The sequence below is a fragment of the Heterodontus francisci genome, chromosome 35, assembly GCF_036365525.1.
Source record: "Heterodontus francisci isolate sHetFra1 chromosome 35, sHetFra1.hap1, whole genome shotgun sequence".
Lineage (NCBI taxonomy): Eukaryota > Metazoa > Chordata > Chondrichthyes > Heterodontiformes > Heterodontidae > Heterodontus > Heterodontus francisci.
Window position 1 is genome coordinate 33015297 of NC_090405.1, and position 13111 is coordinate 33028407.

The 13111-nt window shown below is 41.2% G+C and overlaps 1 protein-coding gene across 10 annotated transcripts in view; it reads right to left on the bottom strand.

Annotated features, from left to right (window-relative positions):
• The window catches only part of herc1 (HECT and RLD domain containing E3 ubiquitin protein ligase family member 1), a 295507-nt gene that overhangs the window by 136968 nt on the left and 145428 nt on the right, over nucleotides 1-13111 (bottom strand). For 8 of the 10 annotated variants that reach the window (XM_068015273.1, XM_068015274.1, XM_068015269.1 and 5 more), the window contains exons 24-29: nucleotides 12544-12664; nucleotides 7613-7670; nucleotides 6860-6925; nucleotides 6009-6280; nucleotides 3898-4113; nucleotides 1651-1771 (exon numbers count right to left, since the gene is read on the bottom strand). In XM_068015273.1, coding sequence (XP_067871374.1) covers nucleotides 1651-1771; nucleotides 3898-4113; nucleotides 6009-6280; nucleotides 6860-6925; nucleotides 7613-7670; nucleotides 12544-12664 — 854 coding nt within the window. The remainder of the gene's footprint in view (nucleotides 1-1650; nucleotides 1772-3897; nucleotides 4114-6008; nucleotides 6281-6859; nucleotides 6926-7612; nucleotides 7671-12543; nucleotides 12665-13111) is intronic. The other 2 variants (XM_068015277.1, XM_068015276.1) reach the window with 1 other exon arrangement.

Genomic DNA, 13111 nt, shown 5'->3' on the forward strand with positions numbered 1-13111 from the left:
TGAGTTTTTTTGATGAGGTAACAGAGTTAATGAAGGTAATGCAGTAGGTGTGGCGTACATGGTGTTTAATAAAGTGATACATAATAGGCTTGCCAGCAAAGTTGACTGTGAAATAAAAGGGACAGTTGCAGCCTGGATACCAAGTTGGCTAAAAGACAGGAAACAGATAAGTGTTCAGCGGTTGTTTTTCCGACTAGAGGAAGGTATACAGTGGGTTTCCCTAAGGATCAGCACTAGGATCACTGCTTTTCCTGATCTATGTTAATGACCTAGACTTGAGTGTACAAGGCACAATTTCAAAATCTGCCAATGACAGAAAACTTGGAAGTGTTGTGAACTATGAGAAGGGTAGTGGTAGACTTCAACAGAATACAGATAAGCTGGTGGAATGGGTGGATACGTGGCAGATGAAATTTAATGTAGAGAAGTGTGAAGTGAAGCATTTTAGTAGGAAGAATGAAGAGAGGCAGTATAGAATAAAGGGTACAATTCTAAAGGGGGGTGCAGAAACAGACACCTGAGAATACATGTGCTGAAATCGTTAAAATGGCAGGGCAGGTTGAGAAAGTGGTCAAAAAGACTAAGGGATACTGGGCTTTATAAATAGAGACAAAAGCAAGGAAGTTATCATCGACGTTTATAAAACACTGGTTCTGCCTCAGCTGGAGCATTGTGTTCAATTTTTGGGCACTGCACTTTAGGAAGGACGTGAAAGCTTTAGAAAGGATGCAGAAAAGATTTACGAAAATGGTTCCAGCGATGAAGGACTTCAATTATGTGGATAGATTGGAAAAGCTGGGGCTATTCTTCTTAGAGAAGGTTGTGGGGAGATTAGATAAAAGTGTTCAAAATCACGAGCAGTCTAGACAGAGTCGATAGAGAGAAAGCATTCATCCCCACTGGTGGAATGGCAGGGTCGAGAACCAGAAGGTACCTATTTAAGATGATAAGCAAAAGAACCAACACTGGCTTGAGGAGCAAGCAAGTGGTTAGGATCTGAAATGCACTGCCCAAGAGTGTGCTGGAGGCAGATTCAATGGTGGCTTTCAAAAAGGGATTGGATAAGCAGCTGAAAAGAAAAACTTTTGGGGCTACAGGGAAAGGGAAGGGGAATGGAACTAGCCAAGTTGCTGTTGCAGAGAGCTGGCACGGACATGATGGACCTCCTTCCGTGCTGTAACCATTCTAGGATTCTCTGTAACATGATATATAGTTTCATATTCTTCAATGATTAAAATTTATTTACAGACTTTACAGCTCAAAAGAAAGCTTGTAACTCAGAATTCACGCTTGGACATTTTACAGGCCGTATCTTGGGGAATAGCTGCCTCTTTCAGTGCAGCAACAATGAACTGCAACTGTTAGTTTTTAAGGTTTCCAAATTGAAGCTATTCAATAAAATACAGAATTTGGATACTGAGCAACATTCTATCGCAGACCAGTATTATTGTTAGTGAGAGATTTGTAAAATATACCTAAACTATTTGTGATTTGCATTTAGTTTTTGACTTTATACCTTTTCAAAAGGAATGGCAACATAAAGGAGGGAGAGAAATGAAAGGAAGATGACAGCTATCACTTTTTAATTGAACTCTATAACCATGACTGTCTCAAATCATCCAGTTCTTATCCTTCATTACAGCTCCTTACCAACATGGTGCTTGTTTGCTTGCAAAGCCCGCTCTAGGGTGGCAGATAACTGTTGATAGATCTTGTGAACCGCAGTCTGGATATCCATCTGAATGTTTCTCCTGGCAGCCCTGATGCCATCCTAAATGATCAAATTAATAAATCGTGTAAATTGATTGATCATCTCAGCACCCTACAGCCAAATACTATAAATATTTACAAACAGACTGGAATTCAAAAGGAAGACATTGACTTATATAGCACTTTTCAAAACCTCAGGATGTCCCAAAGCACTTTACAGTAAAGGCCTGCTCGGGTCTGGAAAAAAAAAACCCAATCCGCACCCAACAGAACCACATCAGACCCAAGCCCCACCCAGCCAGAGTCCTTCCATTTTTTCCCGTGCCCGACCCGACCATAGTGCACTCACTGTACTTACCACTTTTGGATGGATGAAATGCAAGGAAGCTGCACTGCTGCAGCATGTGCGCGATGACGTCAGAGATGCTCACTCACTCACTGCGCAGACTCAGAGTCTGTGGAATACTGTGTGTGTGTCTGACCCGGACCCGGCCCGACCCAAGCCTGAAAGCCGGACCCAGAAGAGCGACCCAACCAAACCAGACACATGTCGTCGGGTCCCATCGGGTTCGGGTCGGGTAGCAGGCCTTTACAGCCAGTGAAGTACTTTTTGAAGTGTAGTCACTGTTGTGATGTGGGGAAACGTGGCAGCCAATCTGCAAGGTCCCACAAATAGTAATGAGAAATGACCAGGTAAATTTATTAGTGATGTAGCTGAGGGATAAATATTGGGCAGGACACTGGGAAGAAGTTCCCTGCTTTTCTTTTAAAATAGTGCCATGGGTTTAATGGCTCATCTGAAAGACAGTATCTCCAACAGTGTAGTACTTCCTCAGTAATGCATTGGGAATGACAACCTAGATTGTGTGCTCAAACCTCTCAAGTGGGACTCTAACCCATAATTTTATGACTCAGAGGCAAGAGCGTTAGCAACCATAGCTGACACTTTGATAAACCTCAATTTCACAACATATTTAAAAAGATGTAATTATTTAAAAATCTTACACCTACACACACTTCCTGTCACTTTTTCTATTTTAGATTAGTTGGTCTACATTTATAATGGAAACTGCCAAATGTACATTTGTCAAACTGTAATTACATCCTATGCCCAGTGGAGCTGCTGCAATGACAAAGTGACAAGTTTACATAGGCAGTTTTCATCATAAGTGTAGACAAAGGGGACTGAAATCTATCCGTGCACCCTGATCCTATTATCCACTGGCCTCTAAGCTTTATTTCAACTTAAAACTACAATTGACTTGTGTGTGCTAAGGTTGGGTTGAGAAATGGAGGGAGGGGGTGTATTAGCTGGGTGCCGTAACAGGCACAGTGACTGGGTAGCTCTCTGCTAATATGTGAGATGGAATCCACCAGTGAAAGAAAACTATTTTAAAAATCCTGATGGCTCAGCATTACTTAGTTTTTTGGGGAAAGTCTACTCAATACTGCTATTAGTATAAAGCTTAGTACTACAAAGAATAACAGGGAATGCCATTGTCAGATATGCCATTTTTACTGCATTACATTCCCATTAACAACACTGGGGGAGCAATTTTAGCTCATCCCCAGGTCAGCTGCTCTAGTTGGGAAAGTGCTGGGAATTCAAAGCAGACCCACGTTTCAATTTCAGGAAGTGAAGGCCTAAAGGACAGGTCTGACTTTTCCCCCTCAGGGGGCGGGGTGTGGGGGGTGGGTAGACCCGTCCACAGAATCAAACCTCATGATTCACAAAACTTATTATATATTTCAGGAAAACACGTGGGTTGGCAAGCATAGCAATTTTCTATGAAATCTGATTTGGAATAATTTTTAATTTCAAAAAGGTAGTTAATAAAAATAAAAATCCTTAAATAACTTGCATTCATACAGCATCTTTAACATAGAACAAGACTGAAGTCGAACAGATATACAGTGTAAGAGCTAACATGTCAAAGTTCATTAATATAATGAAATTTAGAATACCAAGAAAAGGTCTATTTGGAGTTATTTGTGACTGGTTAACATTATCTAATGATGTTTTTTGCATGTGGTGTTTCCATGGATCATCTTACTCTTTTAAAACAGGATTGTTAAAATAAGAGGTACTTCAATAAACTGGAGCCTTGTTATAAATCAACAGACTTGGTATTTCAGATTATTCTCAACCACCACCCCATTGATCTGATGATTACACTTGGCCAGTACCTGATAGTGATGCAGTTGAACACTTTCACCTTTTATTCCTGCATTGCCTACTGTGCCCAGGCCAAAGCATCCTGCCAGAAATTGTAATCTGACTGAAGTGAGCAAAGAAGCAGAGTGGAACCATGAAGCCAGGCAATTACTTCCTGCTGATTGGCTGCCCTTTTCCTCCATTCCAGAAAGCAACACCAGGATTTGATGAAGCGCTGCCAGACGTAGCTAACAAAAAAAGTGAACGATATGTATTATTTGCAGAGCTTGGTATTCCTTTGCATCAATAACTGAAGAGTTCATTCGAACTAAACTTATCGAAATTATCTTTTTTTCTGAAGATATTTCCTCTGTACAAAGAAATTAAAACACAAACAAGCCATTCACCCAACTAGTCCATGTCAGCCTTAACCATTAACGTGGGAAGTGAATTCCACAGCCTCACAACTTTGTGAAAAAGTTTCTCCTGCCCTCTGTTCTAAATCACATTTAATTTTTTTTTTTTTAAATCTATGGGCCCTTGCTCCTCAGCTACTGGAAACAGTATTTCTATCTGCCTTGTTCCATCCTTTCATAATCCTAAATACTTCTATCATATCACTCCATAATTGGCCACGTTCCAATGGGAAAAAAAGGTTCCTTTTCCAAGTCTTTCCTCATATTTGTATTTTCCCAAAAACATGCATCATCCTAGCATATCCTTTCTAAAGCTTCAAAATCCTTCATATAGTGCAATAATGCACACAGTACTCTAACAAAGGTTTTATATCATGTCATCATTACCTCTTAGTCTTTATATTCTATACTTGTGGTAAAACCTAGAATTCTATTAGTATTTTTTCCAACGTGTCCCATCTACAGAATGCAATGCAATAACTCGCCATGGTTTCTTCAGCAGCACCTTCCAAACCCGTGGTCTCTAATTCCTAGAGGGCACAGGTAACAAGCACACAGGACCACCACCACCTGCAAGTTATCCTCCAAATCACAAACCTTCCTGACTTGGAACTAGAGCGCCGTTCCATCACTGTCGCTGGGTCAAAATCCTGGAACTCCCTTCCTAACAGCACTGTGGGTGTACCTATCCCACATGGACTGCAGTGATTCAAGAAGGCAGCTCACCACCACCTTCGCAAGGGCAATTAGGGATGGGCAATAAATGCTGGCCTAGCCAGCGACATCTATATCCCATGAATAAATAAATAAAAACTTGGAAAAATCGTCATTCCCACATGGTTGCTGGGTCAAAATTCTGGATTTCCCTACAGAACAATAACGTGAGAGTACCTTCACCACACAGACTGAAGCTGTTTAAGGTGGTGGCTCACCACCACTTTCTCAAGGGCAATGAGAGATGGGTAACAGATGCTGACCTTGCCAGCAATTCCCAAATCTTATGAATGAATTTTTTTTTAAAAAGCACATTGGCTTAGAAATTGGGGCCATATTGGCTGGCAAGAAGCATGCATACATTTCTGGCTGGAAGTTCCCCAACACCATATTGGGTAAGGACAAACAAGAAATGTCTTTCATTCGCAGGCATTACTGCTTTGCAAATGCAAATAAGAGCCTCATGCCTGCTTGAGGTCCTCTGGCAGCTGCTCCTCTTGCAGCTGCATTAGGGAAATCAGCCACAGTCTGCAACAAAGGAAGCAAGTAACTTAACGGAATGTGGAGCTGGGAGGAGTAGGAGTACTCTCTACCCCACATTAACCTCACCATCATCGCACTTTCCCTACCTCCACTCCCCCAACCCCAAAAATTGCCGCCACTCCCAGCCCGACTCCTATCTCCCTACAGCTCCTTATCTCCAACCTCCACAATACCCCACCTTGGGCCACAACCCACTGACCCATCCTGATGCACAAGCCAGGACCCAACCCCTTACTACTGAGCCCTACCCCTATCCTTAAGCCTGTGAAACAGCTCATGTCATGTCTAGTTAATCCAACTTCAATACTTAACACAAATAGAAATTGGTCCAAAAATAAATATAATTAAATTTACTGTTTGACATGACTTTCTCTAAACAGCAAAACCATAAGCATATAAATGCAAATCTTCAAGGTTTCTGCCCCTCTGGTCAACTGGGCTAAATACATGCAAGAACTCCCACTGCATACCTCAGACCTAAGCTGCTGCTGCTCCATGGCAATGATGATGGCCTGAGGATTGGAGGACATGTTTTCTTCAGGCTCTTTAAAACCTGGGGAAGTTCCCACACCTCCACTCACAAAATTAACAATGTTTTCAATGAATGTGTGGATTCCAAGGGACTGATTCAGATCAAAATCTGATGCATTGTACAAGTGGGAGGAACCATAGGGCAGATCCCTGCTGTATTTCAGCCGTGTCCAAGTGGCTCTCAGCGAGTCTGTTGGGCTGTAAGGAGGTCCTGCAGAGTATGAAACAATGGAAATAAGAAAACACAAGTAGAGATGTTTGCATGCAAGAACACAAGCACCAACTTTATGTGCTCTCATTTATTAGCATAACAAGCAGATCAAAGAACAAAAAAGGATGTCATGCAAAAAGCAGATTAAAAACAACAGACTGCCAGAATCTTATATTCTGTTATTTGGAATAAAAGTAGTAAGATAAATGGTGGGGGGCAGCGGAATTATTGGCTCTCTTGGCAGGTCTTGAAGGTTCCTAGCTAAACTTATTAATGCTTTTTTTTTTTGGAAGCCCTGCTGTAGAAGCTCATAGCAAACCTGAACACAGCTACAAGGAACTTCCAGAACTAATTGGTATATAGTGACACAGGTTACCAATAACTGCGTTGGCTTAAGCTGTGGTTTTCCGCTGAGGCGAAGCAGCATCAGCACACATAACGATCCAACCTACTGGCCCAACAATCACGGTGCGTAACAAATGGGACAAACCAACGCTGCAACAATTAAGGGACGATATATACTGTATATGGCGTAATATATGTAGGCAAGCTTTAAACTTTCAAAAATGTTAAACATGCCGTCATTTACTTGCTTGCAGCTCCTTTTGTTTCTGGGACTCAACTGGCCAACAAGGAGTAAACACGCTACCGCATAAAATCAAAAGACAAAAGGAGACATTTGATACAACACATGCTTGGAAAGTTTATGTTTGAAACAGCTGAGTGCCTTGGACATTATACAACCGTGAAAAATTCTGATCAGCCATTAGAAGATTTCCCACACAGTTCAAACTAACTGGAGAAATACTAATGCCATGCCATATAAAGTATAACTTCAGACAATTTTTACATTGATCATTCTTGCATATTGTCAAGCATCAAAACCTTTTAGATTTTTAATATAGCAGTAAGCTAAATTTAGGCTCGTCTGTAACCTTTACCAGTTTACATAGATTAAATGTCTTCTTTCACATTATACACTCAAATATGTTTCCTGTTTTCCTCGAACACGAGAATTATGATCATGACTACAATTATGCAGAGAGTCAGGACAGCTGGTGGTACTAGTATATTTTACTCACGCCTGCATTGAATTTATGATGCTTTAAATAAACACAAGCCAAGGATGAAGATACTACAAATAAAATTAAATTATATATAAGGGGTATTACAAAATTCTACCTAAAACTGTGTACTGATGCTTATATAAACCAATTAAGCTGAAATGAACAATGAGAATTCTAGAGAAATTGATATGCTATTCTAGAGCAACCCTTTTCAGTACATTAACATCTAAATTCCAAAAGCATCAGAGATCTACACAAGACTCACCCCGTCTTCTCTGAACGGATGCCAAATCTAAGTCCACATCCACATTTCTTCTGGAGTTCTTTGGAAAAAAAAATACATTGAATAATAAATGAAGTGCACTTTCTAAAATGTACAAGTCAATAAACCTTAAAAAAATGACACCTTTATTTCAGTTTCAAAATAGAGGCCGCAAAATTGTGAATACATCTTTTAGCCTTCTGACCACTGCAGTTGAGGTTACTTGTCTTGGAATGGTCAAGCTGAAAGAAACACAGATAAATGTTAATTTGCACAGCCAGTTCTCCGTTTTAATGTGTAAAAATAGGCGGACAAATAAAAAATTTTAAAATTGCAATTAGTCTTGATTAAAAATTTTAATCTGTTAATCTTGGTTTTATTCACATATATAATTGATACAATTACTGTATCATCTGCTTCAAGTTTGTTTTATTACTTATGCTATCATTCAAAAAAAAAATCAAATAAAAATTCAGTTTTCCTATTTTTAGATTCATACAAATCTTCTGTACTTCACAGCTAAATGCTGGGTGTCCCATATATGAGTCAGGATCACCTAATCAGCGCTTGCACCGAGGATCAGCATGTGGAAAGTTGAGCTCTGCTGCGTTATGGGCAGGCGGGAGGGACCTCAGGACAGTGCACCAAGTTTAAATCCAGATGTAGAATGCTACCTATCAGCACGAAACCACCAAGGTTTGTGTCAATTGATAACTTCATTCTGACAGTACAGTGGAACCTGGGAATTCATCACTTTGGGTATTAGAGGCAAATCAAGGGTATTAACTCATTATGGTGTGATGAGATAGTTAATTTCACGAAGACCTTGAAACTACCCTGTGTAAATATTGCACAAGTGCTTCATGCATTCGTATGGCCTAAACTTTTTTTTTTAAACTTGTCAGGTGATTATGGGGTACCACACTGATGAGTGGGGACAGAGCAGTTATTCCCCTCCACCAAACTACTGTATTACCAATTTCAATTACAAAGTTAGAAAGTGCCAGGCAAGGCTAAGCGTCCCCCCCAGAGAGTGAGGGAACATGTTCACTACTCTCACATCTCAGTGAATATCATCTGAAACCTGAGGCCTGCTCACTTGGTTGATGTTAGTGCATGGCCTAATGACAGGAGGAAAGGAAATTTAAAATAACTTCAAAAAGCAAAGTTTGCATTAAGAGTTAAAGAAGTTAATCTCCGAAAATTAACTGATTAGATGACAGCCTTTGTAAAATGCATCAAAATAGGCCTGCTTGCAGATAAAAGCTGACAATTTTCTCAAATCCTGGGCTTTTATAGCATCAATCTACAAGAGTTAATCAGCCAACTGAATGTCCACCATAGGCGAACTGCCATTATTAGAAAGCACAGCAGAGTAGCTTCGACTGACCACTGCTGTATGAATGGCATGTGCAATCTGTTCAACTCAGTTCAACATATATACCAGTGTTAACTTTTCCAACATGGGCTTTAATTTGCTACAAAGTATTCGTACATTATGTGAATTTTTTTTTTAAGTTCGCCACAAATGTGCAGTTTCTCGGCCGTTGGATGCACAATTACTAACACATTACTCAGCAGCCAAACAGAATGCAGTGGAAAAATGCTTTTCAAATCAACTACCAACCCACTTTGAAGATGGTGTTGTGTCGATCCAGCTTTGGAGTACACAAATATGAGTACTTATGGCGTAAGCAAGGAGACCATAAAAAGTCTGTTTCACAAATGAGGCCCTGACAACCATTATGGACTGTGTGAGGGTGTCAGAAGTGCCAGTTATTACTAAAATGTTGGTCCATTAGTATGGAAAGGATTCATGGAGGAGGTAAACTCTGTCTGTGGTTTCCTCATGATTTCCACTCAATGATATTAGCCTAATCTGTGGGCGGCACAGTGGTTAGCACCGCAGCCTCACAGCTCCAGCGACCCGGGCTCAATTCTGGGTACTGCCTGTGCGGAGTTTGCAAGTTCTCCCTGTGGTTTTCGCCAGGTGCTCCAGTTTCCTCCCACAGCCAAAGGCTTGCAGGTTGATAGGTCAATTGGCCATTATAAATAGGTAGGTGGTAGGGGAATTGAGAGAAGGTGGGGATGTGGTTGGAATATGGGATTAATGTAGGATTAGTATAAATGGGTGGTTGATGGTCGGCACAGACTCGGTGGGCCGAAAAGCCTGTTTCAGTGCTGTAAAAAACAAAAAGAATCGAATGAAATAGCATTAAAGCTTGCTGAGTTTTAAAAGCGAATTGCGCCCATAAACATTTTCCGTTCGAGTACTTGCTGGTTTAAAAACCCATTCACCCTCAGCATTCCCCTCCAAGTTACACCCAAGGTTCCACACAAACTCATTATAATAAGCCCGACAGTAAAATCTCCATTAATCAACGCAATCAAGCGGTGTAATTGATCCTACTCAATTTGTGACTGGAACATGGCATTCCCCACATTTCAGAAGAGTGGGATTGTCAGCAAATGAATCACTTCAACCAACTGATTTAACGCTCTTCGTCTTATTAACTTCAATTGACGAGTGGTCATGGCTGCCTTCACAGCAACAGAGCAGGACACAACTGTGTAGTTTCAACTGTCTGCTGCTTACAAGCCTTGGGTCCCAAAGGGAGATCAACTGACTGAATTTAATCTAATTTAAAGTAATTGCAGAAGTGGGGGGAATAAAAAGACCTGGGTCAGGCTTCAACTGATTGTTAGTCATTTCAGCTACAGGTGATTAACGTTGGACTCACGTGACCATGGGTTCCTGTACACCCGAGAATCTAGACGCAATGTGATGAACACCCCACGAACAGGCACGATTGGTGGAAATTTGCCATTCTGACCCAAGTGTGCGGCCAATTCTGTAGGTGGGTGATGCTCAGGGCAGATTTCTGAACCACTTGATCTTAAAATTCCTCAAGCTTAAATGCAATTACATTCAATTCCGCTCAGATGGACTCCTTTATAAATGTTCCATGGTCACGTGGCTCTCGTTGTAGGCCTGCAGTGCACAAGTTCCTGAGCAGTCGCAAGTGATTTTATGAGGGGATAGCCCTAGTCTCCCAGTAGCCAGCCTTCAACTTGCTGTGCTGGTTCAAATACAGGTGGAATGGAGGACTGCTGCTAGGATAGTATACATTCACCTGCATGGTGTGTTGCCTATGGTCATACACCAACTGCACACTGAGGGAGTGCAATCCCCGTTTATCAATACAGCCAAGTTCATATGAGTGGCACTCAAGGCAATATGCATGAATTCAATGACATCCTGCACCATGGGGAAGCCTACAATCGTGCAAAACCTCATATTTGCTCCTCCTGCTCGTCTCTGGCAAAAGGGAACGACACATACATGCTCCACATTGTACAGACAGCCTCAGTGACCTCGTTTATACAGCGGTGCACTGCAAACTGAGAGATATTGCTTATTTCTCAACCAGCAGCCTGAAAGGAGCCAGAGGCATAAAAATTAAGAGCCATGGTCAACTTGACAGCCACGGGCCATGCTATCCTTGCCCTACGTCGTAGCTGCAGTTATGGATTCAGTAGTTGGCACATTTCAGCCACAACCTCTTAGCAAAACAAAGACGTCTCATTCACTGGTCCTTACTAAAGTTGAAATAGGAGAGGCACTCGCTAAAGATGCTTGGTGGATATGGTCTCCTGTTGAATGCCCTGCTTCCACCCTCCTCATTCTAGGAGTTTGTCTTGCGCTGTATGGCCTCTCTTCATTCTCCTAGTAATGTTCAATTACCAGAGCAAGCCCTACCAGCCCACCCATATCCGGAAATTAACTTCTTTCAGCACAAGCTTTTAAATAGCCAGACCGGTCCTTTAATCAAGTTTAGGAAACCTCCAAAAATGTGTACTGTTGCACCAGCAGCCAGATGAAACAATCCAGAAACTAATTTGCAAGTACTTCATGATCCCTATAAATAGTGCTGGTGGGGGATGTCCTTCATGCCGTTTCACACAGTGTCCAATTGTACAAGGTTGAGATTGGGCACTGGCTGGAGTGTAGTGTTCAAAAATGGCAGTGTTGGCTTTCAACCAACATTGAACATTGATTTGCATCATGACCTGGCTGCTCTGTATGCTGCCCGCAGTCATTAGGCACATGTGTGCAAACCCTTACCTGAGATGGCACCCTGCGAACTTCTCATTGGAAGTGTGCAAGTGTATTTTAGATCCCATTTTGAAACCTTGGTGGACATGGGGTGCCTAAAAAAAAAAAATGGAGGCTGTGCAGATGCAATTAAACTCCTCCAAGAATCTTAGCACTTGGCTCCAACAATGTGACTTTCCCCACCCACAAAATAGTATGCCTTCCTGCAGTTATACATTATCATTGCTTTTTTCTGAATGGAACTATCAAATTCTGTATCTGCAAGACTGTACAAACATCTTTCATGTCGGAACCTTACAACTAAAAGACAGAGCTTTCAAACCAATAGTCTAGTTGGATTCAAACTAGCCCACACAGCCACTTGCTGTCAGCCATGGCTCAGTTGGTAGCACTCTTGCCCGAGTCAGAAGGTTGTGGCGTCAAGTCCCACTCCAGGACTTGACACACAAAAAGAAATCTAGCTGACACTTCACTGCAGGACTGAAGGAGGTGCTGTCTTTTGGATGAGACTTCTGCTTTCTCAGATGGATGTATAAGATCCAATGGCAATATTTCAAAGAGGAGCAGGGAATCCTGGCCAATATTTAACCCTCAATCGACATCACAAAAACAGATTATCTGGTCATTTCACCTTGCTGTTTGTGGAAGTTTGCTTTGTGGAAATTGGCTGCTGCGTTTCTACATCACAACAATGACTACACTTCAAAAGTACTTCACTGGCTGTAAAGCACTTTTGGACATTATGTGGTTGTGAAAGGTGCTACAGAAATCGTTTTTTTTAAATTATGGAAGCAACTTTAATGACTGAAATACTCACAAATGCACAACCTTCCTCATCAGATTCAGGCTGAGACAAGTCTGATTCACTTCTTGATTTAGTCAGTTTGTAGGTAGAATTTGATTGCACAGAATGGCTCTCTGCTGTCAAGCTTTCACTCCTAGAACAAATCAATCTGGTTATAATGGAAGTCCTCCACAAGCTTCAAGTTAGATACTTTCAATAGATTTGTGAAATTTTAATTACCCAAATCCAAGGATGAAGTCAAGGCTGTTTTACATAACCAGTAATACTGATGTTGTCATTAAATGAAATCATGTTCCCTTATTTTAACAATTATAATGTCTAGAACATACTGTAATTAGTTCTAAATTAAAATACTTCAGGATAATGTATGAATTGGAAGCAATTACAAACCATAATTTATCCTCATCTAACCAACTCAAAACAAACGTCAATATAATTGTACTAGGTAGAGTTTGGAAATTAAAGAACGCAGACACTTAGACCAACAAGATAAAAAGGTCTAGAGCAGGGTTGTCCAACGTACAGCCTATGGATTTAAACTGCACCCGGGCCATTCCTCAGCTAGGGGTCCATGACTGGA